This window comes from Ictidomys tridecemlineatus, chromosome 2 (genome assembly GCF_052094955.1).
Source record: "Ictidomys tridecemlineatus isolate mIctTri1 chromosome 2, mIctTri1.hap1, whole genome shotgun sequence".
Lineage (NCBI taxonomy): Eukaryota > Metazoa > Chordata > Mammalia > Rodentia > Sciuridae > Ictidomys > Ictidomys tridecemlineatus.
This window is the reverse complement of record NC_135478.1, coordinates 23,177,873-23,205,730: the sequence shown is the minus strand read 5'-3', so window position 1 is coordinate 23,205,730 and position 27,858 is coordinate 23,177,873. Positions and strand designations below refer to the sequence as shown.

The 27,858-nt window shown below is 42.8% G+C and overlaps 1 protein-coding gene across 1 annotated transcript; it reads right to left on the bottom strand.

Moving 5' to 3' along the window:
- On the bottom strand, positions 1 to 26,964 carry Cx3cr1 (C-X3-C motif chemokine receptor 1). Its single transcript, XM_005317398.5, has 2 exons — positions 26,805 to 26,964; positions 1 to 2,921 (listed from the first exon to the last, which is right to left on the bottom strand). The coding sequence occupies exon 2, from the start codon at positions 2,910 to 2,912 to the stop codon at positions 1,845 to 1,847; it is 1,068 nt and encodes a 355-aa protein (XP_005317455.1). The 5' UTR covers positions 2,913 to 2,921; positions 26,805 to 26,964; the 3' UTR covers positions 1 to 1,844.
- Positions 26,965 to 27,858: the final 894 nt, after the last annotated feature.

The following is a 27,858-nucleotide window of genomic DNA, read 5'->3' as shown; positions in this document are numbered from 1 at the left end:
AAAAATGATGTAAAACATGTATTTGCTGCATATTGGAAAGGAGTGAAATGTTTATCAACAGAGTAATGGTGAGTTAATGATGGCAGATGATCCTGAAGGAACATGACTCATTCTCTCATTTGTCAAACACATATACAGACAGCCAAGGAGAGACCAGGCGCACAGCAATGAATCAGTACGTCTGCCTCAATGAGCATGCAATCTGCTGGAGTCTTCTAAAAGGACTGTTATAAAACTACACAGATACAGAGCTACCGGGGATCTAATATTGTAGAAAGCAGGTTACATAACTGTGCTTTATGATTGCAACTCTAAACAGATGAGAATGTGAACGAGGTCTGATGGGCAAACACGGGAATGAAAAGACTCGTGTGGTTAGATCACAGATGATGTTTTCTTTAGCATTATTACTTTAAATTTTTAGACCATCTCAAATGTTTACTGAAAGAAGAAAACTGCTCTCATGGCTTGGCTCTCCAGGTTGGCCGTGGCAAGAGTGAAGGAGATTGACTTGGGCAGGGGCTTGAGGCAAAGGGATTAGGAGGCTTGGGTCAGGAGGCTGTCCACCTGCAGATCTAGCTGTTTATTGAGGGCTGCAGAAGAAACCTGTTTCCTCTATGTTGAGGCTATGTCCTACTTGGGTATGGTGCAACCTCCTCATTGCCAGGTGTGCCAGGGTACACCTGAAGTCTGGGAAACAGGCGAGATGATGGGGGCTTGCAAGAGTTGGTGGCTCTTCCTCATGATAGAGAGAATGCTCCTTATACAAAAGATACCATCAGCCCCCTTCTATAGTTGCAGGAACTGAACTTCAGTTGGCCCCAGGTTACCCAGTTGGCAAATGACAGAGCTGGGATTGGAATTCATGCCTTCGCTTTGGGGCAAGGTTCTTTTTGTTTCTCCCCATGGGCCTGGGAGCAAGAGGAGGGGGACGTGTGAGGTCTTATTGCAGACACAGGGCTGGATATGGCTGACACAGGAGATGATTGCCAGGGTGGATGGGGTCCTTTGGAAAGGTAAGTAGCGGGGAGTCTGTCAGTTGAACTGCATGGTGGAGGGTCTGAGGTCGGGCATTGGAGTTTGGACTTGATGCAGTGGGCAGTGGAGAGCCCTTGTAGGTTTGAGGACATGATCAAAGGAAGTTTAATGAAGAGGTGTGTGCCGGTTGGTGTGACAAGGAGGAGCTAGCTCAGGTACAGGGGAAGTTTTGTGGCTCTTGCTCTGTCTGATCGGAGCAGTAGGGACTCCTCTAACTTGTTGGAAACATCTAACCTCAACCTCTAACCATGGATCAAGGAAGGCTGTTAATCCTATATATCCCTTTCTTGTGGATGCCACCACCTGGTCCCCACCTGATACAAACTTGGCCAATCAGAAGACCTCTTTGGGATATTTTGACCTTGGGACCAGAGAGGAATGGATCCTATACCCTTTCTGGTGATAAATCTGTGTTACGTGAGCTTTGGAGATCTATCACTGCTAAAAGTCTTGAGGGTCAGAGAGAGAGCAAACTCTAGCTAGATTCAAGTCCTGGTTTCCACTCACCCCGAGGGCTCAGTTGCCCCCTGTCAGTGCCACAACGAGAACAACACTCACAGATCACTTTTCAACCAAGTTAGTCTGGATTGCAATTTTGCCATTTGTAAGCAAAAAACATCCTGGCATTCAAATTTTGAGCACATTTCTTGAATAAACTGTAGGATGGTTTTGTTAGTATTGGGTCCAAATTTTTTTTTTTTTGCTTGTATGAAACAACGACAACAACAGAAAAATCTGTTCTCATTACTGAGTGTCCGATTCAGGAACTCTGGGTTCTCTGCGGAGAGAAGGCTTTGTGGATCCCTTCAGAGAAGGAGGGATGCATCCCCATCACTTGTGAAGTGAGTAAAACTGCTGCTCAGAATGCTCCCCTGCCTACTTCTTTGCGATTCGGATGGGGAGAAACTCTCGTGGACCGAACGACCACAGAAGACAGCCAGGTACTTTCTGTACAGGTAGCCGAGGTATCTTCTGAACTTCTCCCCAGCGAATGCATAGATGAGGGGATTGAGGCAACAGTGGCTAAACGCCACCGTCTCAGTCACGTTGAGGGCCAACTTCAGATTCCTCTTCATGTTGCAGCTGGGAAAGAAGTCATAGAGTTTGAGAGTCTCGAGGAAAATCATAATGTTGTAGGGTGTCCAGAAGAGGAAAAACACGATGACCACCAGTAAGATGAGCTTGATGGCTTTAGCCTTCTTTTGGTTCTTGCAGGAAAACAGGGTCTGGAGGATTCTGAAGTAGCAGAAGCTCATGATGAGCAGGGGCAGTAGGAAGCCAAGAAAGTTCACTTCCACGTTGCGGAGCACTGGCCAGATTTCCTGGAGGACCTCGGGGTAGTCACCCAGGCACTCGTTTTCTTTTTGCTTTGTGAACATGAACTGGGGTGCCGCTACCAGGATGGCCGCCGCCCAGACGCCCAGGCTGATGGTGACGCCGTGTTGCACAGTCCGGTTGTTCATGGAGTTGGCGGCCAGGACAATGGCCAGGTACCTGTCGATGCTGATCACGGTGATAAAAAATATGCCTCCGAAGAAGCCGATGAAGAAGAGGGCGGTGGTGAGTTTGCACACGGCGTTGTGGAAGCCTTGTTCGCTGACCACATAGTGAGTCCAAAAGGGCAGAGTGGCTACGAAGAGCAGATCGCTCAAGGCCAGGTTCAGCAGGTAGATGTCGGTGATGCTCTTGCGCTTCCGGCTGTTGTTGAGGGCCATCACCACCAGCAGATTGCCCGCCAGGCCAAAGGCAAAGACAACAGAGTAGAATATGGACAGGAACACGGTCCCAAAGTCCACGATGTCCCCCACGTAACAGGCTTCAGCAGAGTCGTCATACTCAAATTCTTCAGTTGATTCAGGGAAGAAGGTGGGCATGGTGAGGACCTGGATCAGAAGGGAAAACAAAGCGGCAGGGTTAGTCTTCACGGGAACAAATCTGGAATTCTAACTGGTCCATGGTGGAGGCAGGAAGGAAGAAACAAATACCAGTCGCTTCCTGCCTTCACACCCACCATCTTGTTCATCTCCACCACAATCTGGTGGTGGAAGCTGCCACAGAAACCTTTGGCAAGGGAGGCAGCCAGGCCCCTTGACAAGGTCAAAAGAGGTCCTTAAGAGGACTTGCTCAGCAAGCATTTGGATCTAGGTCTTTGGGGACTTGAGACAGATCTCTTTCACCAATTTTCAAAAGTTTCTCCAAAAGTTGTTGAATTTGACCAGTGTATAGATAGGGGAAGGAGGATCAAGGACAGAGGTGAAGGGCAGGATAAGGAGAGGTGACAGGGGAAGCTTCTTTCCGCCCAATCTTTCCCCAAACAATTTTCTATGCTCTTTTTTTATTTCCACCTTCACCAACTTCTGGCCTCTCATTTTTCCTCCATGAAGCTAAGCCTGGAGACAGAGGTCTCAGAGACTCCCCTGTTTGGTTTTGGAGAGCCCTTTCTCCTCCTCTTCCTCTTGGAACCAACAAGTCCTTCTTGTCCTCAGCAGGGATTAGGCAGAGCCATGCTTTCTCATGAATCACCTGTTTTGTGTTGCCCAGGACTGTCAGCACTCCCACCTATGGGAAACCCCTCAAATCCAAGCAAACTGGGACTCATGGCCCATCCTCCAGCCCCAGTTGAAGAGGAGCACTGTCATGATCCAGGATTCTGCAGTCACAGAAGGATTGACAGGTACAAGACCAGAGGAGCTCACCATTGGACCCGAGAGACTGCTTCTCCTAGTTATTACCAGCCTTGGCCTTCCCCCACTAACCTTATCTCCTGATTTCTTTTGAGCAAAAATTTAAAAAGAAGACATTTATGCATAGGTTGGGCAATCAAGCTTGCTCTCTCCCCACTCTTTTCCCATCCAGTATTTGCTGGGCATTTACTCCAGAGGCAACAGACAGGCCACCCTCTTCCTTTGCTCCTCTGGCACCTCCTCTTCCTTGTGAGACCACAGGCAGGCTCAGAAACCCCGAGAGTCTCCCAGCAGGCCTCCTGGTTGTCAGCACCTCCTTCTTCATCAAAACTGAAAGCAGAGCTCATGGTTCTCTAACCAAGGGAGTTTCCACACCCTACTGCATCCTGGCCATGATGGTTTCACCCAGGCGGTATCTCACACAGCCCACCCAGCTGAGGTATTGCTTCTCCCTGCCCTGCCTCTGGCATGTCCTGCATCTCACCCAGTCTCTTCTGCCATGAAATAGGCCGAGGCTGCCAGTCCTGGACCTTCTCAGTCTGTGATGGAGTGTTTGACCCTAGGAAAAAATGTGTGAGTTCCCTGCTTCAGGCTGCAAGGCCCTTTTCTTGGAACAGGGGTCTGGCTGTGACCTTAACCATTTAAGTTAATAAGCATTAATTGCTGACCTGATCCTGTTTTGAGTTCTACAAGAGCAAGCTTCATCTGTCTAAAGCTGATGATGGGGAAACAGGAATTGGTACTCAGTGTGTGGGATACTGCTGTGGAAGAGAGGAAACAGTTAAGTCCTCGAAGGTTGTAAGGTAGGGACCCTGGGCTAGACAGTCTCTCTCCCTTTCTGCCCAGTGAAAAGAGATGGCAAAGCTGACTTCCAAAGGTTAAAACCAATAAAAATTGTTCTGCATTTCTTTGTGCCTGTGATCTGTCCATCAGCCCTCAAACTTCTGTAGACTTGAGTTCTCTTGAGGTTGAACCCCAGGTCTGCCCTCTCTGGCTAAGTGAAGGGTGAGCTTGGAATCTCTGGGCCTGATGTTCCTCATCTGCAAGGTTGAGATGCAGTCTCACACCTGCCAACAGAGCTGTTCTAAAGAGAGAAACTGTTCTAAGTGTGTCGCATACAGCAGGAACTTAGTAAATGCTACTTCCTTCCTGCATTAGGTGAGGCTGCAGAGGTTCTTTGAGTATTTGGACTCACCCAGGTTGCCTGTAGACAATCCCACTCTGGGCATCGTGGGAATTTGGTATTTAAAGGTTCTAAAATTTCCCCCTGAAATAATAATTAAAAAATGGTTTCTTTTCAGATTGTTATTTATTTATTTAATCGGTAGAATGGACACAATAACTTTATTTTATTTTATTTTTTAAATTTTTTTAAAGTATTTTTTTTAATATTTATTTTTTAGTTTTCGGCGGACACAACATCTTTGTTTGTACATGGTGCTGAGGATCGAACCCGGGCCGCACACATGCCAGGCGAGCACACTACCACTTGAGCCACATCCCCAGCCCCTATTTTATTTTTTTAAATGTGGTCCTGAGGACCGAACCCAGTGCCTCACACATGCAAGTGTTCTACCACTGAGCCACAACTCCAGCCCTCTTTTAAAATTATTTTAAAGGGGGGAGTAAGCCAGTTTTTGCTAAGCTTTTACTAGACTGCTAGGCTTATTGCCAGACATTACATGTGCATTGTTATCCATTAAATCCTCTCTGCAATTCTGAAAGTCCTGTGTTTAGTTCACTGCACTGGATGGCTCCAGGGCTATTTGAAGACTAGGGCAGGACCCTGTGTGGAGAGGGCAGGACCCTGCGTGGAGAAGGCAGGGACAGTTAAAACTAAGCAACTATTCCGCTAGCTAAGGGGTAAGTGGTCCCAATCCAGCATCCTACCTTGCTGTGTGACTGGGCTGCCACACACACAAGAACACCTTCTCTAATTTGTTCCAAGACTCCAAATAAGCCAGAGGAGGTCCTGATTGGAGGGGCCCAACATCCATGCAAATATATAAATTGCCCGGGGTTCAACATGCCTGGGATCCTGGAGGGATTAGCTAGGCCCCACCTCAGCCACAAAGGGGCCTCTTGTCTCAATGGGAAATTCACACAAAGTCTTGAGATAAAAACCAAATTGGGAAGTGGGTCAATACATCCCTGCAGATGGGACACAATTTCAGGAGATGCTGTGGAAGGGATGACCTTGCCCGACTGGTGAACATTTTACTTACTGAGATCCAAATGGCAGATCTGGCTCAGGACAATCCCTGCCATCCTGAGGATCTGCCCATCAAGGCCACAGAAACCCTCAGCCACCTTTATCCTGGCTCCTTGATGGATCAGATTCAGGCCCAGCTCCTATAGGAGTTCCTCTGAGCACCGGCACAGCGCTATGCATATAGTGGATGCATGCTAGGTGTACTGTGATCCCTGCTGGGAGCCATGCTACCAAGGGAGGAGCAGGAGGTGTGTTTCTTTTGACAGCCCCTATGTGATTCCAAGGGACTGGAGAACTTAGTGCTCTTCACATTCACGAGAGACACATCTAGGTCAAGGCCCCGGCTCATCGCACAACTAGAAGTGGGGGAGTGGGACTGAGCCCAGGCCACACTCTTCCCATCCCTTAATGCCCCTCCCCCCCCCACACACACTCAAGATGAAGGATGGCCAGGGAAAAAAGATGGGGACACAGTGACTATCAAACAAAGTGGAGTCCTTGGAGGTAAAAAATCAGCAGGGCCACTGTCTCGGCTTCTTCTCCTCTAAAAGAGCAACGTTGGGATTTGTGGAGAGCCAAAGAATGCATTGACACCCAATTGCTTGTTGGGGTTTATCCAGAGATATGCTCATACACAAGCTCAAGGAAGTGTGCACTCAGACCCTCACCACAGTGAGCCTTAAATAGACATGAAGAGGAACCACTTCAGTACCCATTGGTAGGGACAGACCACACAAAACCACGATAAATCCAAAGAACAGAACATCAAGCAATTGCTTTAAAAAAGAAGCAAAGCCAGGCAGATCTGTGTTCTGTCATGGAACCATCTCTAAGAGACACTGGTAAATGAGGTACCAGGCACGCACTGTGCTTCTCTCTGTGGAAATAATGTTGTGGGTATGTTTTGTGTGAGGTCTGAATACCTCTGGAGGGTGGACCAGTGGTGGTAACCGTAGTTCATGCTGGAGGGCATGTATGGAGACTAGAAGATGATGCGGGGTGGTGGTGGGATTTTAATTTTTACTGTAAACTTTTGGAATTTTTTTTTTTTTTTGGTACTGGAGATTGAACCCAGGGCCTTGCACATGCTAGGCAAGCACTCTACTTCTAAGCTAACATCCCCAGCCCCCAAATCTCAGGATTACTTTACCATGTACACACATTACTTATTTTGGAAGTGATTTTAAATGTTTCTTTTGGAATTTTCAAGATAAAAATAAACAAAAATATGAAGTATAGGAAAAAATTAAAGTAAGTAACCTGGTACAAATACCAGGTACATTGTATGTTTAATAAATGGTATTCGACATATAAAAGGATTATCTATACTTTATGGGCAAGTAGGTGTACTCAGAGAGGGTGAATAACTTGCTTAAGGCCATGCAGCTTGTTCATGGCAGGCTTACAGTTTGGGCCCAAATGTGTGTGACTTCAGTATTTTTTTTTTTAACTTTGCATTATACCCTTTCCCATATCCCTCCCTCAAGACTGGGAGAACCCAAAAGAAGACTCACATTTTTTTTTTTTTTTTTTTTTTTAGCTCTGTAGATCAGAGTTTAGTAAAGAGAGGCCTGATTTAGAACACATGCTGTATAAATGTTTATGGGAGGATATATAGTTTATCATAGACCTTCATTCCTAACGACCTTGGTGAAGCTGCCCCCTCCCCCACTGTTTTGACAAGGTCACAGTGAGGATAAGTGCTGGCAAAGCCGCACAGATGGGCTTTGAAACCCATGAAACCATGAGACCCTTTTTGATGTCATTGGAACTTTTTATTTTCATGCTCCTATTCCTGACAGGAAGCATGAGTGTGCTTATTGCTAAACCAAATTAAATTTCAGATGGCTAGAACATAACGGGTAGTCCATGCCTTGAAGGCTGTTCTACTACTTCTCAGCATGTCGAGGACAAAATAGAAGGCTGTTCTACTATCTCAGTACATGGAGGACAAAACTGATAATAAAAATATAAGATATAAGATATAAGAACCAGTGTACCTTGACTAAGAAACAAAGAAACTTTTTGAGAAAGCAGCTCAACCCATTATATGAGAATAAATGTAGGAATTAAAGTAGCTTTACAAGACACAGTTTCAGAATAATGTTAGAAATATTATTTTATTTAGATTCTTGAGTTTAGAATTCTTAAGTCTTTAGCTGTATGGGTCCTTAAGATGCTTTAAGAATAGTTTATAGACTTTAGAATATTTTAAGTAGAAGATTTAAGGGGACTTCTTTAGATGGGGGATCTTCGATTAGAAATAAAGTACAGGTGTACTTTAAACTTAAAGGTTAATGATAGGTTGGGAGACTTAGAGTCTGGTCACGTAGTTTGGCATCTGTTAATAAGAAAATAGTACATCTTGGGAAAAATCAGAAAAATGCAAATTCGTGATGCATTTTATTAATGATTTTGTACCCCTAATGATTGCTAAGGAAATGTCACATCCTGGGAAAATGTAAATCAATGACTCATTTTTCTATACCCATAATGATTGCAAAGGGAATGTCACATCTTGGGAAAAATCTGGAAGTTGTAAAATCAATGACGTATTCTATTAATGATTCTGAATCCATAATGATGAGAAAAATTGTAATAAAAGATGACCCAGAGAAAGCTGCATTAGAGCTCTTTCTCTCTGGAGATTGCTCCAATGGAAAGACTCCTTGTCTCGTTCCTTGGGCCAGCTCTACTCAACCTTCAAGACCCCCTGGATCCATCTGGGACAGGACTCCGGTATTTGGTGCCTGAAACAGGGACCTGTAGGTAAGCCCCCTTGGCTTTAGCCCCCATTCTCAGAGTGGATAGGTCATTACCCGTGAGTTTCGAGAACTCCCTGTTAATAAAGCAGGTGAGAGTGGGTAATTAGGTAAGAGAAAAATGGGTAACACAGAATCTAAGAAGCGAGGATTGTTCGTTCATTGATATTGTAAAACATATGCTTACGAAAAAGGGAATTCAGGTCTCTGCTTCACAACTACAGAGGTTTTTTCATTTTATTCAGGAATGTTGCCCTTGGTTCCCTGAAGAAGGGACCTTAGATTTAAAAACTCTGGCAAAGATAGGAGAAGGTTTGAGAGCTTATTATTCTTATCATGGTCCAGAAAATATGCCTGTAGATACTGTAGCGTTATGGCCCTTATTAAGAGAGATGTTAGATCTGGCTCATGAGACTGAAACTTTAAAAACTAAAATTAGTTCCTCTGAGCTTTCAACTCCTACTGAGGAAACTCCTTTAAAACAAAAAGCAAAAGACAATGTTTACGTTATAAACGATGATGACGATAAGAAGCAACTCAGCCCACAAGATGAAGATGATATAGAGAAGGCAACTGCTAAATATTATAATGAAGAATTCCCTGCCTTTCTAGGCACAGGACCTTACAAACCTTTTATAAAATCTCCTACCAAAGATAAAATAGGTTCTAAAATAAAAAATACCCTACCTCCTCCCTCGAAAAATGGAGGATTTAAAGGAGCCAAGAAAGAGGCTCTACAATCTGGAGACTTCGGTTTTACTTTCCCTATCACTTTTATTGATAGAGACGAGGAACCGTATCTGCCTCATTGGGAACCCCTGCCTTTAAAAACTTTAAAAGAATTAAAACAATCTGTTCATGATTACGGGCCAGCCTCTCCTTATTCTTTACAATTAGTAGATACCATTGCCAGTAGAGGGATGACTCCATATGACTGGTTTGCTACTGTAAAATCTTGTCTCCCCAGAGGGACATTCCTGTTATGGAAAACAGACTATAAAGACAGAGCTAAAGAGCGCTCTCGATATAATAAATCTGTAAACAGTGAAGTTACTCTTGATATGTTATTGGGAGAAAATGATTGGGCTCTGCCAAGTGATCAGTTACACTTGCCTCTTCCTGCTTTAGTCCAGTGTTCAGATTTAGCAGTTAATGCTTGGAGACAGTTAGAAAATACGGAAATTAAAGCTTCTGGCTTAAGTACCATAAAACAGAAACCTGAAGAACCCTTTGAAGCATTTTTATCCCGATTAAAAGATTTGGTGGAAAAAAATTACAACTAATAATGAAGCTGCCCAAATTATAATTAAACAATTGGCTTTCGAGAATGCAAACACTGCCTGTCAGACTCTTCTGAGACCTATTAGAACTACAGGAAGTTTATCTGACTTCATTAAGGTCTGTACTGACATGTCACCCTCGTATTTACAAGGTGTAGCCCTAGCAGCAGCATTACAGGGACCAACAAATCCTCAGTTTCTTAAAGGGCTTCGAAACAGAGGGCAAAGTAAAGGAAATCGGGGTTGTTTTTCTTGTGGACAGTTGGGTCATTTTAGTAAAGTTTGCCCTAATAGAAATTTTCAAACTAGAGAAATCTCACTTCCCAATCAGATGTCTAGACCCCAAACCCCGTGCCCGCATTGTAATAAGGGATTCCACTGGGCAAAGGAGTGCCGCTCTACATTTCATATAAATGGGAGAGCTTTAGAAGGTGGCCCAATGCCAACTGTTCCTCAAAATTCCCCAGTTAATTCTAATAATTTACAGATAACTCCCAACTAGTAATAGGGCCAGTCTCGGGCCCTTCCAATAATAGAGGCCATCACCAATCCTTTTCAACAGGATATACTATAAGGGCTTTTTTGAGAGCCACTCTGGATTCAGCAGGGTTAGATTTGGCATCTTCAGAATCAGTAGTTATTCCTTTAGATTCTCCTGTTTTAGCTATACCTACTAAAATATATGGGCCTTTACCTAAAGGGACTCTTGGCCTTGTTATAGGAAGCCGCTCTACTTCTTTACAAGGGATTAAGGTTATTCCTGGAGTTATTGATTCTGATTATACTGGAGAAATTAAGATTTTAGCAGAGACTTCATCTCAGAAAACTTTGATTATTCATAAAGGGCAAAGGATTGTTCAGGTCTTGTTACTTCCCTCTTTATCAATAGGAAATCGAGCTATTTCAGAAGATCAAAGACAAACTAGAGGTTTTGGTTCTAGGGATATGGCATTTTGGGTTCAAAAATTTCAAAACTCTCGTCGTATAAAAAAACTAGAGATTCAAGGAAAAACAATTGGAGGTTTCTTGGTCACAGAAGCAGATGTTACTTGTATAGCAGGAAAAAATTGGCCCTCAACCTGGCCTACAACCGTGACTCCCTCAGTACTTGGAACTTGGAACTTGGACTTGGAACTGCTACTAATATAGCAAAAAGCACTCAAATGCTTAAATGGGCTGATAATAAGAATTCAGGAACTTTTCAGCCATATGTGATTTCTTCTCTTCCTTTTACTCTATGGGGTCAAGATATAATGTTTAAAATGGGAGTGTGTCTCTGTACTCTCCTTGTAGAAGAGGCTCAACAGGATTTTTAATTGGGGCCATTGTTGAAACAGCAGATAAAATGATTTGGAAAAATGATGAGCCTGTATGGGTAGAACAATGGTCCGTAACAGTAGAAAAATTACAGGCTGCAGATTTGTTCAAACAAATTCAAACAACTTGAATTAAAACACACAGAGCCAACCAATAGTCCATAGAATACTCCTATATTCATTATTAAAAAGAAATCAGGTAAATGGAGATTATTACAAGATCTAAGAGCTATAAATGCTACAGTGGAAGAAGATATGGGTTCCCTACAACCAGAACTTCCTTCTCCACTAGCTGTCCTTAAAGGATTTCATGTTATGGTAATAGACTTACAAGACTGCTTTTTTAGTATTCCATTACATCCTGATGATTGTAAAAGGTTTGATTTTAGCCTTCCCTCTGTCAATTTGAAACAACCATTCCAACGATTTCAGTGGAAGGTATTGCTTCAAGGTACGAAAAATAGCCCTACTCTCTGTCATAAATATGTTGCATTGGCAGTACAACCAACAAGAGATAAATATAAAGATGCCTATATTATCCATCATATGGATGACATATTAATTGCTCATGAAAACGTCCAATTGCTTCATCATATTTTATTGAGGTTGACACAATCTTTACAAAATTTTGGTCTATTAATTGCCCCAGATAAAATTCAGCAATCCCCTCCTTTTAATTATTTGGGTAGAATTATAAGTACTCAAGTTTCAAAGTTTAAAATTATGGATTGATCATTTACAGACTTTAAATGATTTTCAAAAACATTTGGGAGATATTAATTGGATTCGTCCTTTTCTGAAACTCACTACTGCAGAACTTAAATCATCATTTAATATTTTGAGAAGAGACTCAGACCCACGTTCTCCTCGAGTTTTGACAGAAGGGGCTAAACTGGCCTTATGCAAGGTAGAAGAAGCTATTAATAGACAACAATTGCAAAGAGTTGATGATATTCAGATTTGGGATTTTCTTATTTTACCTACTCCTCATATACCCACGGGAGTTTTGTGTCAGTCAGGTCCTTTAGAATGGATGCATATGCCAGTTACGTCTAAGAAGGTTATCTGCTCATATCCTATTGTGATTGCATTATTAATAATCAAGGGAAGGTATACAAGTAGAGAGTTATTTGGGAAAGAAATGCATAATTTGATGCATTTCTTTCTTTAGTTGATCATATTAGATCAACTAAATATGCTTATGGAACATTCTGAAGACTAACAAATAGCCCTACAGGGATATTATGGTCACATTAAATTTCATCTGCCATCTCATCCTTTGTTGTACCTGGTTAAGAACCACCCTATCATTTTTCCAAAATTGTTCTCTTCTGAGCCCTTACCTCAACCACAGCCTTAGTTTTCGCTGATGGTTCCTCAAATGGAGGAATCTTTAGTTATTAATGACAAAACTTTATATAAATCTTTAGTTATTAATGACAAAACTTTTTATGTTCAACAGACAAAGGAAACCTCTGCTCAGAGGGCAGAAATGGTAAACTGTAATTATGGCTTTTACCCAGCTAAAAGATCAAATGTTTAATTTGTATACTAATTCTCAGTATATTGTGAAATTTTTTCCTCATCTAGAAACAGCTTCTCTTCCTCAGCACAAGACTACAATTTTTCATTATCTTAATTCTTTACAAAAGTTGATCCTAGAAGGACAACATCCTTATTTTATAGGACATGTTCGAGGACATTGTAACTTTCCAGGAGAACTGTTGCAAGGTAATGCTTTGGCAAAATTCATTAACTAAACCCCAAATTCTTACTCCTCAAGAAACTACAGCTGGTCATGCTTTACATCATCAAAATCCCTCTGCCCTTCGACAGCAATTTCATATCCTAGGGAATCAGCTAGGACTATTGTTAGAAATTGTCAAACCTGCCCAACATTATTCCCAACTCTATCCATGGGGGGGTTAGTCCTCAGGGTTTAAGACCTAATGATTCATGGCAAATGGATGTTACTCATATTCCTTCATTTGGAAAATTGGATAACGTTCATGCCATTGTTGATACCTTTTCCCATGTGATTATTGCCTCAGCGAGAACTGGGAAGCATATAAAGATGTGGTCCAACATCTGCTTATTTGTTTCTCATATTTGGGGATGCCTAGCCACTAAAAACAGATGATGCACCAGCTTATACTTCAAATGCTTTTAAAAATTTTTGTGACATGTTCAAAAATCTCTCATTTTATGGGATTCCCTATAACCCTCAAGGACAAGCTCTAGTTGAGAGAGCTCATCAAACACTAAAGGCTCCAATTACTAAACTTCAAGAAGGAGAATATGAATATAGTTCTTCTCATCATGTTCTACAACATACTTTGTGATTAAACAGCCTTAATTGAGACTATAAAGTCACAATAACTCCCATGCTAAGACACTGGGAAAGTGAAAAAAATATCAGCAAAACCCTTACTGAAATGGAAAGGTCTCTTGATGGGTAAATGGAAAGGACCTGATGTATTATTAACTTGGGGGCGAGGGTATGCTTGTGTCTTCCCACAGGACGCGGATTCTCCTATTTGGATTCCTGGTAGACTGATTCAACCCAATGTCCAGCCTTTGGAACAGGAAGCAGAAGGGATCAGGCCCTCCGGATCTCCAATACTTCCCACAATTGACCATGGTGCCTGAGGAGGATCTGACAACTACTTTGACTCTATCCTTTTCTCAGTTGAACTTTAACAGTTCTCAACCCTCACCTAGACAAGCATCTTCTACAAGACTCGCAAAACCACCGACTTGGGGACAGATAAAACAACAGACAACAAGCTCAAGTACTTATTTCTTCTTAGTCAAATTCCTATATGCCAGAAAATATGTATATTGCTATGTTAGCCATTCTTGCCTGTCAAGTAGCAAATGTATCTTCTGAATATTTTGGGGCATATTATCCTGACCCACCTATGTACCTGGGGTAAAGAAAATATTAGGGTATTTACCAATGATACTGATCTCTTGGGCGGTGAATCTAATTCTTTTACTAATCCTATATCAACATATAATTTCAGTTTTAAGGGTCACAGCCATTTAACTCCTCTTTGTTTTAGTATATATAGTGTTACTGAAACTGCAGTCTGTTTACAACTTCATTATAGAACTTTTTAAAAACAAATTCCCCAAATGAGGAAAGAAGTGTGAAGGATCTTTGAGTATTTTCTATTTTAGCTTTAGGTTTTCTTGATTTTAAAGATCTTTTACCCTCAGAAAGGCCTCCTCCTCCTATGATCCAAGACTGTTTAAAAGCTGAGTCCCATCTTGATTATTCATGGGTAGGGGTAGATAGACAATTTGGATTTCCATCTTGGCATAGATGTATGTTTACTGAAACATACATTCTTTCCAAAATTCTTCCAAAAAAATTTTTCCTTGCCAATATATGATTTTTCTATTTCTAAACCTGACTATGATCATCGTAGATTTTTATCATCAAAAATTCCTCCAGGACCAACTGCTACGAGGTCTGCAGTGGAGCCTATGAATAGATGGTACTCAGCTGGATGGGTCACTCCTCTATATTTTACTAAAATCAATAACATTATCAGGTCTATACAGAACTTTATAAGTTATTGGCTTCTTTAGGTATAATACATATCTATAGATGTATAGCATCTATAGATATGTATATGAGTGTACATATCTCATTTTGTTACGGCTTGTGTGGGATCCCCCAATGCAATATTATTTAGAGACCAAGGAATTTTACAGATCTCAAAATTAGAAGATGAAACTTATGATATTGTTTGTGAAGGCTGTACATTAACAAATTGTACTGATCCTAGTATATCAGCACCCAATCATATTTTAAATGTACATCAACCTTCTTATGTTGCCTGTTAAATTAGATTCTCCTTGGTATGATGATCCTGGGTTATGAGTATCAGATTTAGTTAATCAAACTCTAATTAGACCTAAATATTTTGTAGCTGCCTTAATTTTAGGAATCTCAGCATTAATTGGTATAATAGGGTCCATAGTTGCTTCCACTACCGCACTAGTTAAAGAAGTTCATACTGCTCATCCTGTAAATGAGTTGTCACAAAATATTTCTACTGCACTTATGATCCAAGAACATATAGATAGAAAGTTAGAAGCAAGAGTTAATGCTTTAGAAGAGGCTGTCCTTTATATTGGCAATCTGGTGAAGGCGATCCCCCACTCACTGTCTTGACAGGGGTCACAGTGAGAAAAAGTGTTGGCAAAGCCGCTCTCCCACTGTCTTGACAGGGTCACAGTGAGGATGAATGCTGGCAAAGCCATGCTGGTTGGTGGGTAACCGAAACCATGAGACCCTTTTTTATGTAATAGGTACTTTGCATTTTCATGCTTATGTTTCTGACAGGAGGCATGAGTATGTTAAATGCCAAACAAATTAAATTTCAGATGGCTAGAACATAAAAGGTAGTTCATGCCTTGGAGGCTGTTCTACTACCCCTCAGCATATCAAGGACAAAGTAGAAGGCTGTTCTTTTATCTCAGTACATTGTGGACAAACCTGATAATGGACAACAATCATCCTCTGAAAGGTCATGAGAATTTTAGGCACCACATTGATTATATCAACTAGAACCCAAGCCCATATTTCTGGCCTCTTAGAAAACCTAATCAGTATGCTTATTTTACAAAGTTCACCACATGTAGTCTCATTTTTACATTTAAGAAAGTTAAAACATATAAAGATATATTCTTCTCTTTTTATAAACTCTTTCTTACTTTACATAGGGATATATGATGAGCATAGTTAATATTGGTGGAAAGTGGATTGATTTTTAGAACTTACTTTCTATTGAGAAAGATTATAAAAATAGGAGAACTAGTGCACCTTGACTGAGAAACAAAGAAACTCTTTGAGAAAGCAGCTCAACCCATTTTATGAGAATAAATTTAGGAATTAATTAAAGTAGCATTATAAGACACAGTTTTAGAATAATGTTAGAAATATTATTTTATTTAGTTTCTTAAGTTTAGAATTCTTAAGTTGGTAGTTGTATGGGTCCTTAAGATGCTTTAAGAATGGTTTATAGACTTTAGGATATTTTAAGTAGAAGATTTAAGGGGACTTCTTTAGATGGGGCTCTTCGATTAGAAATAAACTTTAAACTTAAAGGTTAATGATAGGTTGGGAGACTTAGAGTCTGGTTATGTAGTTTGGCATCTGTTAGTAAGAAAATAGTGCATCTTGGGAAAATCAGAAAAATGCAAATTAGTGACGTTTTTATTAATGATTTTGTACCCCTAGTGATTGTTAAGGAAATGTCACATCCTGGGAAAATGTAAATTGATGACTCATTTTTCTATACCCATAATGATTGCAAAGGGAATGTCACATGTTGGGAAAATCTGGAAGTTGTAAAATCAATGACGTATTCTATTAATGATTCTGAATCCATAATGATGAGAAAAATTGTAATAAAAGATGACCCAGAGAAAGCTGCTCTCTCTCTCTCTGGAGATTGCTCCAACGGAACGACTCCTTGTCTCATTCCTTGCGCCGATGCCATTCATCCTTCAGGACCCCCTGGATCCCGCTGGGGCAAGACCAGGACAGGACCAGGGCAGGACCTAATGGTGACAGCATCTCCTGTTCCTGGTGGAGCTTACAGGGCACACAGTTGTCTTTTACGGTTACAGGCCAGGGGCCCTTGAATCCAGAGAGCTCTATGGGTGCCTGCTTTGTTGAATGAATGAATGAGTGGGTAAGTGATTGGAAGACCTAGTGAAGCAAGATAAGAGATCCACCAACCTCTCCTTGTGGAGCCCCAAGAGAGGAACACAGGCCCCGAAGCACAGCACAATCTGAAGGTGGTGTGGGGAACACGGCTTCCTCAACACCCCCCTCTTGTGTGTGCTGCTGGGCATTCCTGCTTCTTAAACAACTTCAGCTCTCTCCAGGTAAGTATTGAGAAATAGTGCTGCCTTGGTGGCATGCGTCAGAGGTGACACAGGGTTTTATCTGCCTGGAAAGGCAGAGTAGTCTTTGTGCTGGAGCCAGATCCAACCCAGTCTCAGGCTGGGAATGGAGCTCAGAGGTAGAGCACTTGACTAGCTTGTACAAGGCCCTGGGTTTAATGCAAAACCAGGGAGGGCCCAGCAAGGGTCCTGTTTACACCAGAAACTCAAGGTCTGGGAAGACAGCGCCTCTGCTGAACGGTCCCGGAACTTGATAACTTTAGCAAGGTCGCTCTTTAGGAACAGTGGTCCTGAGCTGTGTGGACCTTCTATTTCTGGATCCTCTGAGATGTTCAGGGATTGGGAGATGAACTTAAAGACAGGGTATCGGCAGCAGGTGGCAGTGTGGCCAGCCCTTGGGGTGGCCCTCAAGGGAGGCCTGCCCAGACAGTGGCTTTCCTTTGTCTCTCAGGACACTAGAACTGGAATGTAAGGATCCAACAGGATGAGCCTTTGCAGCATCTTCTCAGCTAGGTTTCAGACCCACAAGTGCTGCAAGCAGCAGGCAGGCAGGGGGCACAGGAAAGGCGCCCCCACCTGAGGCTGTGCACGACAGCTCAGGGCAGCAGCCAGCAAGAACGAAACGCGCGTCTGTTCCCTAGCCAAGCAGAGACAACTTCTGTACAACTTCTGCTCTCTAAAATCCCCTGCTCTTGAGAATTGTGCTGCAATAAACATTGATGTGACTATGTCCCTGACACCCGTGTTTATTGCAGCACAATTCACTATAGCTCAACTGTGGAACCAACCTAGATGAGTGGATAACAAAGTGGTGTGTATACACACAATGGAATATTACTCAGCAATTTTAAAAGAGAATAAAAATCATGGCATTTGTAAATAATTGGATGGAGCTGGAGAATATAATGCTCAGTGAAGTTAGCTAATCCCAAACCAAATACTGAATGTTTTCTCTGATATAAGGAGGGTGATTCATAGTGGGGTTGGGAGGGGGAGTATGTGGGGAATAGAGGAACTAGAAGGAGGGGAAGGGGGGGCGGGGGAGGGTAGGAAAGACGGTGGAATAAGATGGACATCATTACCCTAAGTCCATGTATGAAGACACGAATAATGTGACTCTACTTTGTGTGAAACCAGAGATATGAAAAATTGTGCTCTTTGTGTGTAATATGAACTACAATGCATTCTTCTGTCATATATAACAAATTAGAATTAAAAAAAAATCCTGCTCTGCTCTGCTGCTCGTCCCCTCACTTCCTCTGGTCACTTCCTTTTCTCAGGCCTGCTCATTTATTTTTTGACTTTTCTTATGGGTGGGTGGAGGTCATTGTCGCCCCTCGTTCCTCCTGAGCTTCCTGTTTCCACACTTGCCTTCTCTTTTAAGTGGCCTCTGTCCATTTTCTCCTTCTCTCTGACATGCTTTTAGTGTTGCTCACCCCCCCATCCCCTGCTCCCCAACCCTCTTTTGGTCATACATTCTGCTTACCATTTTCCAAATCCAGCGTATCTTCTGTTATCTATCTATCTATCTATCTATCTATCTATCTATCTATCTATCTATCTATCTATTTTTACCCTTCCTGGTCCCTGTTTAGTCAAACTTTATGTGAAGGCTGGGTTTGAGCTCCAGCCTAGAGCCAAGGCAATTGTGAGGCTTAATTTTTTTTTTTCCCCTTTGGACCAACTGAAGTCAGAGAGTTGCTCGATCCAAACGTACTGCATGGGATGCCCTGGTTCTTTCAGTGTTCCAGAACTGCATGTTAACTCCAGAAAACCTCAGTTAAGAAGGAGCACATGTTGCCATGCCAGGAGCCTGCCAAGATCATGCTTCATATGCACCATCTCACTGAATTCTGTCTACAATCCTCCATGAGAAATGATTGTGCTCACAAATGGACCGACAGAGGTTCTCAGAGATTTGGTTAACTCTCCTACAATGCCATACAGCCAGGATTTCAAACCCAAATGCACCTCTGCACAAACCTCTGTGTTTCCTGCGTTGCATGATGCTTTTCTGTTTGGAGGGGAAGTCTGCAGAATATCGCAGGTCACTTCCCTAGAACTAAGACTCAGAAATAGTAGACACAAGTCCTCTGAAAGAAGCTGGTCCAGGATACAACCCTGAAGTGCTTAGGTTTTTCCTTTCTAGATTCAAAGCCCAGCAGGCTGATTCTCAGGGAATGGCAAGTGGAAAATGGGCAGGGCGGGATATTACTTGTGCCTCTGGCCACCACTAGGTGGTATTCACATCAGACCCCCCCCAGAATCTAGCTCTCATCAGCAGAGGTGAAGAAATTGGGATCATTTTCTCTGGAGAAGAAAAGGATGAAGGGTGAAGGATCAGCCTATTTCCTACCTTCAGATATCTCATGGTGCTTATTTATTTATTTATTTGACAGTGGAATGCATTACAATTCTTATTACACACATAGAGCACAACTTTTCATATCTCTAGTTGTATACAAAGTATACTCACACCAATTCATGTCTTCATACCTGTACTTTGGATAATAATGCTCATCACATTCCACCATCATTAATAACCCCATGCCCCCTCCCACCCTTCCGCCCTATCTAGAGTTTGTCTGTTCCTCCCATGCTCCCCTCTCCAGAGCCACAACCTTCCTAGGTGGCCTGTGCACTTTATGCCTGAATTCTGGGAGACCCTGGGCAGGTTGCTCTAGCTCTGCCTCAGTTTCCTGATGTGTTAAATGAAATCATGGGCCAGATCACCTCCAGAGGCCTTGTCAGCTCGGACACACTCAATTTTTCAACAAAAATTCAACACAAGGAATCAACCTGAAAGACAAATGTGAGTTCTAGGTCAGTGAAAGCATGTGTCTGCTGCCATCAGCCTGCCCAGGGTGTGTGACATGCTTGGGTCACAGCCTAGGAGTGTTCAGATGAAGTTCTAGTTGGAAGCAGAGCCAGATCTGTTGATTTCCAGCCCCCACCCCTCCAAAAAAGTTATTGAGCTTAACCTTGCATTAAAAAGGAATATTCTTAGCCTGTCACCACGTCTATAGTCCCGGCTGCTGTGCAATCTGGTTTTACCAGATTTGGATGGTTTTCCCATATAGGGTGCTGCTATTTTGACACCACGCACCCCTCAGAATACAGAGAAAGCTGAGGCCCATGGTGGATGGAGGGGGCTTCAAGTCCATGTTAGGGAACTATAAGGAAAAAATTTTACAATTTGTACCCTATCCCCTGTGCAAGTAAATTGAGTGACTGTCTATCCCCAAAGAACTGTGAACTTCACGGTGTTGTCCAACCACCGTGGTTTTATGCAGCACAAATGCACACACCCAAACCAAAAAGTACCAACAAGAGAAACCACACGTGAGGCACCCTGGACCCACACTGGGTTTGTGAGTTGCCCCTATCCAAAGTTTGCCATTGCTTGGGGTTTGACACTCTTTCCTCTCTTTTCCTCTTCAAAATACTTTATATTGCTTGGGGTTTGACACTCTTTCCTCTTCAAAGTACTTTATGGTATTTATTTATTTCTGTCAAAATGAACTGTAAAATTTTGAAAGAAAATACTTGATAAAAAAATTTTTAAAAATAAAGACAGAGATAGACTTGTTAGTTATTTAATTATTAATTAAACCAATATTTATTGAGCATCCTTACCCTTCGGTAGTAGAAGAGCAAATAAATATTAAAAATAAGAGATTAATTTTCCTTGCTGAATATCAGGGAAGAGATTCTCTTTGCTTCTTTTTTCCCTCCCTTAGGGCATTTACTTTAGAAAAATTGTAAGTATTTCTTCCTCTCTTTGAATGTGTATCTGTCCTTTCTTGAAGCTTGGTAGGCTTTTTGTCTGCTTCATGACTAGGACTAGGTCTTTCTCAAGGACCTGCACATCATCTCTTTGAAATGTAAGAAGCAAAGGGCCTGACTTCAGGGCCCTGCTCCAGGATGCAAACCAACTTTGTCACCAAGGAAAGAGAAGGATGCTGCTCTCCTGGGAAAAAGCCAGTCAGCTAACTCAATGGCCACCCTGACTACCAGGTAAGGTTGGGCTGAACTCTGCATGAGAGATGGTGCTGTCAAGGCCTCTCCCTTGGTGACTAGCTGTTCTTTATCTGAGAAACATGGGCAATAATGGGGTGTGCCTGCTGGCTATAGAAGAGGATAAGATTTTTATTCTGTCTTGCAATCTCTCAGTGGATCACCTGTGATGTGGATCACATGCTAATTTTCTGTGTGATAAATTCTGAATATAAATGTTTAAGATATAGTTCTCGTAAATGTTTGTTATTGTGTAGCAATGAAACATATCCAGGGGTTGGTCTCACATGTGTCCCCATTAGGACTGGAGATCACGATGAAGGGTCACAAAAAATGTTGCCATTTAGGCTGAGACTTAAAGGTGGGAGAAGCCTTAGGAGTGACAAAGAGGGAGCTGGCAATGAATGGAGGTGGGCTTTGAAGTCAAAGGCTCAGAGGTGCTAGCCCAGGGTGGTTTCTTGGGCAGAGAGAAGGAAGTGAGGCTGGGTTGGGCTCACATGTCCTGGGAACATTCTGGAAAGCCCAGTTTAGCCTGAGTGGAGGCTCAGGTAAGGATGCAGAGAGCCAAGGTGGGAAGCAGAAGAGGGATGAAAGAGGAGCTGCAAACTTGACCCTAGGAAGCTAAGGAAAAAATATTAAAGACTTTGAAACAGTCCCACACAAGAGATTGCTAGATGTCCTCTCTCGCTCACCGTTTGGTGATATCACCTTCTTTCATTGTCTGAGCCAATTTGTAATGCTGTAAGTAATAGAAAACTGATGGGAATTATGATCGACAGATGCAAGGCAAGCACCCATTTCTTGTTCATAGACATAAAAATTGTGTGTGATGGAGATGCACTGGGAAGTGCCCCATGGAACTGTACCAATTTTGCATTTATCTGTAAGTTCATCTCAGCCTCTCTGGAAGCATCCCATCCCATCCCATTGCTGTGGCTGTCATCTGTTCATTCTCACAGCTGTATAGGAATGCACTGGGTGAATATTCCACAGTTTATTGTTATTTCTATTGTTGATGCACGTGAGTGTGACTTTCTGTTTGGATCCAGTTTGGACATTATTGCCATGCACATTTCTTATAACATGGATGCATTTGAAAAACCCAATGATGAAAATAGTAATAAATGCTGGAGAGGATATGGAGAAAAAGGAACACTTTTCCACTGTTGGTGGGATTGTAAATTAGTACAATCAGTTTGGGGATTTCAAAAGACAAGGCATGGAACCACCATATGACCAGTTTGTCCTAGAGAATTAAAATCATCTGACTACAGTGATACATGCATATGCATATTTATAATAGGAGCACCATTTACAAAAGCCAAATACGGAACCAGCCCAGGTGTCCATCAATGGATGAATGGAGAAAAAAAATATGGTATGTATACACACTAGAGATTTATTCAGCCATAAAGAAAAACTAAATTGTGTCATTTGCAGGAAAATGGATGGAAGTTGAGAACATTGTGTTAAATGGAGATAAGCCAAACTCAGAAAGTCAGGGGTCCTTTATTTTCTCTCATATGTGTAAGCTAAAGAAGAAAAAGGAAAAGAAAGTGGGTGGGTGGGTGGATGGGGGGTGGATCTCATGAAAATTGAAGGGGGATCAGTAGAGGAAAGGAACCAGCCGGAGGGAGGAGGGAAGAGAAAAGGGAAATATTAGGGAACGATATTAGTCAAATTATATTGTTATATTCTGTGTATGAACGGATACAGAAAAATAAGCCCCCCCATTATGTACAACTGTAATATACCAATTGAAAAATGGAAAAAATAAAACATTTTAAATATTAAAAAAAAAAATCTAGCACAATGTTAGAGTCAAAGAAACCAAACCGAGAAATAGACCTCTGAATGAGCCCACACCTATGGAGATCAAAACCAGACAACGCTAAACCATGTTGTTTGGGGGCGCAGAGGTAGATCGGGTGAAGCTACTAGGAAAAGCAAGAAAACAATTGCCCTAAAGTCAGGGTTGTGGTTGTTTGTGTGGCGGGGGCGGGGGTCGTGGTTAGGCGGGTGGGGGTGGGGTGGGGGGGTGGGGGGGTGGGGGGGTTGGGGGGGTGGGGGGGGTGGGGGGGTGAGGAAGACTTTTGGGAGCAGGCCAGGTTCTTTACATTGGCCTGGGTGGTGGTTACATGGCAGATGGGTTTTAATAAGTTGTTAACCTGAGTACTGTTCTTTCAGGGTGTTATATTCCACAGTAAACGTCAATTTAAGGAAAAGGACAAAGGTAGTCTCAAAAGATATTTAAGGAGATGTAATGGAGATTTTTTTTTTTTCTTGACCCAGACTTACAACTCCAAATAGTTGAACTTTGGTCAAATAATAAGATGAGGTTGTTGAAGCACCCACTGTGGCCAGAGGCCACAAAAATTCCACTGCAGGGCTGGGGATGTGACTCAAGCGCGCTCGCCTAGCATGCCTGCAGCTGGGTTTGATCCTTAGCACCACATACAAACAAAGGTGTTGTGTCCGCCAAAAACTAAAAAATAAATATTAAAAAATTCTCTCTCTCTTTAGAAAAAAAAAAATTCCACTGCACATCCCTTCTGATGTATTCTGAGTCCTTGAAGAGGAAAGGCAGAACCAAAGGTTCAGGTGGCAATCTCAGTCTCCTTAGGTTCTTCTGGGCAGATTGAGTGACAGGAGACAGCCTGCTGCTTGGAACTCCCAGAGTGTCCCCTGGGAATTGAAACAATTCCTCAGAAGAGCCAGCTGAGACTTGGACTTCATCATCCTGCTTCAAATGCCTGTGAGCTGCTGAGGGGCATTGTGAGCTGCTTCCCCCATTAGCTCATCTGCTATAAAGAGTTGAATCTGGGCTCATGACTCCAGGGCAGAGGGTGGGCTGGGGAGGGGTAGGTTGATGCCCTGAGGCTCAGAAATGATGCCAGGGTCTCTGGTTGGGGAGGACCATACCTGACATAGCTGCCCTTCCACATTTGACTCGGGTGGGGGAAGGGCTGCCTCCCGGAGTGGGTAGAGAAGAGAACAGAATTGAGTCAGCTCTGACACATTCTCTCCTCTCCTGACCCTACAACTCTGGATCTCTTACAATCTCCCTTGAAAGTAGTCTGTGTTCATACTGGGTGTGGTGGCACTCGCCTATATCTCAGTGGCTCAGGAGGCTGAGGCAGGAAGATCACGAGTTCAAAGCCAGCCTCAGCAACTGCAAAGCCCTCAGCAACTTAGTGAGACCCTGTCTCTAAATAAAATACAAAATAGGGCTGGGGGATGTGGCTCAGTGGTCTAGTGCCCCTGAGTTCAAGCCCCAGTACACCCTGCCCCCCCTATAAACAACAACAACAAAAAGAAAGTAGTGGGTGTTCTCAAGATACCCAAGCTTTCTAAGCCTCAGTTTTCCCATGATAGTAACATATATTTTATTTTTGAACATGAAACATGGGCCAAGCCGTGTGCTGGGACTTTATATACCATGCCCCTCATCATCACAAAAGGTCAACACCAATTGATTCCTGGCTTCAAGGACTCGTGGACAATGTCCTCTGTGACAGTAGGAAGTGGACCTAGCAAGGCCAAGTTATGGGCACAGTTTCTAAGGGCAGAGGAGCCGGGACTTCTCTCCAAAGCCAAGCAGTGTCTGCAGCCCACTCTGTGAAATGGGGACAATTGAGGAGAGGGTTAGAGGTAGATTGTAAGAAGACAAATGTGCGGTTGGCAGAGTAATTGCTCCTTCCCAGGGGACGGTAAGTACCAGGACAGTCTGAGAGCCAAGAGGGGTCAAATTGAATTTGGATTGATACATTTCCTGCTCTAATCTCTTTGTGAAAATAAAGCCAAGTGAAGAAGGTGAAAGGGAAGAATCAACCTCGGCCTTCTTTAGGCCATTTCTGCTTTCCAGAGTTCCCAAGTCCAAGTCATTGCCCCCTCTCTTGACCCAGAGTGGCCCCCAAGGCTCAGCAGCCCGTGTGCCCTTTCCATCTGCCTCCTCCCTGGAAGCCTAGGCCCCGTGGATGACCTGTACAGGGAAGTTTTCTTGACTGTTTTCACATGGTTTGCTATTCTTTACTTTTGATTTCTTTTTGCCTCAAGTATTCTATATCTAGTATTTAAATCAATAACAGTAAGAACTTTTTTCTTTTTTTTTTTTGAGTAGGAGGAAGAATCTTAAATTCCCTCATCCTTCTCTGGACTCAGATGTAAATTCTGTGAGGTTATGATTGACAGATGGAAGGCAAGCACCCAGAAAAAGATAGCCACAGCTGGTCCTCAGCTGTGGCCTCTGAGAAAGAGCGGCTGTGGTCAAGCAGGGACATATTTCCTCTGTTGCTTTCATAATTTCTTTGCAAAGATCACATTTTCCAATGGCACAAAACCTTTCTGAGCCCAAGTGTTCTCACAGTGGGTTATATAAGCACATATCAAAATTGAACAGTAAATTTGTGTCAGAGGTCTATTAATTAAGAGCATTTTAATTAAAATGCAATATATGATCATTATAAAAAATTGCAGATGGTGCCAGACTTGGTGGCGCACACTTGTAAATCCCAGTGGCTTGGGAGGCTGAGGCAGGAGGATCATCAGTTCAAAGCCAGCCTCAACAACTTATCAAGACTCTGTCTCAAAATAAAAAAATAAAATGGGCTGGGGAGTGTTGCTCAGTGGCTAAGCATCCCTGGGTTTGATCTCTGGTACAAAGGGGGGGGGGGGGGAAATTGTAGATGGTGCAAAAAATGGGAAAAAAAAATCCATAGAACTATCCATGATTCTACTCTCTAGAATCAAGCACAGTTATCTTTCAGGTTTTTTTACATTTAATCTTTATATGTTTCTATTAAATACATTTATATTTATTGTAAATATTCAGATGTCATTTAAAAATACTCTTTAGCATTAAAAATTCACACCTATACAAAAGCAGAGAGAACCTCCTGGCACCCATTACCCGGTTTCAACAATTAACAACTCATGGTTAATATTTTTCAAATATTTTTTTTAGTTGTAGATGGTCACAATTCCTTTATTTTATTTATTTATTTTTTATGTGGTTCTGTATCGAACCCAGTGCCTCACATGTGCGAGGCAAGCGCTCTGCCACTGAGCCACAACCCCAGCCTCATGGTTAATAGTTTATCTGTTTCCCACTTCATAGTACCATTGGATTATTGAATTTTACCCATAAAACTTACATGTGGGTCTCTAAAGGATATGAGCTCTTTTAAAAAGCCAGGACTATATCTTCTCTTTAAAAAAATAGCAGTAGTACCTCATTATCATCCAGATTCAATTTTGTATCTGCTTTTTTCTGTTAAAGTCAAACCACAAGTTTTTCTCCATATCCCTAAAATGTAATTGTTAACACTTCTAATTGTGTCCCACTATGTTATGTGTATTGTAGAGGATCTAGCCCCCACCCCACCCCCCCACCCCCCCCACCCCCCGCCCTCAAACACTCCCACTCTCCACTTTTCCACTCCATTGAACATATTTAGACTGCAACATCCTCGGGAAAAGGCTGGCTCATGAGCACAACAGCGTCACACATCTACTCTGATCTCTTCCCTGGTGCCCCGCTCACCCCAACCCGCCCACTGAGGTGCACTTACCTTGACCCACTGGGAAAGAGAACCTCAGGATGTGCCAGTCAGCTATCCTGTTCTATGTAGATTCTGCCAGGGGCCAGTATTTCCCTTTCCCTCTCTCTGAGGGCATCTTTATTTGCAAAGTTAGCCAATAGTGTCTGGTTTCCTGTGAGGTAGACTATCTTTAGATGCTGCAGCAAGCAAGCTCAGAAGCTCCAGCCTGGAGATCAGCCAATCTCAGGAGGCTCTGAATCTATAAGCCTGGAGGGCTGGAACCTGGGGCAGGCCTGGAGAAAGGGGAATGACTGGGACCAGGCCATTTACTCCCACAGGGAGGAGGGCAGGAAACAGGAACTTGCAGTCAGCCCAGTTCAGCTCTCCTTAATGGGGCTCTTCAGGGAAGCTTCAGGAAACTCATGGAGCCTCGGCTTTCCTGCCCATAAAGAGAGCCCATGGTGCTCCCTGGGCAGCATTAGGGTGCCGATCATATGAGCTATAACCTTTCTTCTTATTGTGGTCCATATTCTTCTTGCACCACCCTATATCTCCTGAATCAACACCTACATCTTGATGAGATTCTCAGGGTACTGGTGAGCACCCGGAGCTTGGGGAGCCTCCAAAGTATCTAGCAGCTCACTACCTGCTCATGTTGAGGGAGTCCACTGCATTTCCTTTCTTTGTTTCCTTCTGGCCTCCCTATTGGCCACCTTTGCTTGTGAAGGCTGCAAGACAGATGAAGAGACAGCCTGCTCCTGTGTGCAAAAATGTGGACACTAGCCCTCCCTCGCTCTCCCCACGGCACATCTCTCAGGGCCCTGCTGCCGCAGTCCTTGCCCTTTCTTGGACTCCATTCTACAACTATCTGTGCTCCTTTCTGGGATCTGGCCAAGACTCTCCCTCTGGCCCTGTCACTCTTCCTGGACAATCTCATCCACTGCACATTGCTGACTACCTCTGGGAAGTGTCTCCATCTCCAGCTGGAACTTAGATGACTCCTTCTGCCTACTCAAGCCCTTCCCACCCCTCTGTCTTTCTTCTATTACTCCATTGACACTCTCCACCCAAAAGATAGAGAATT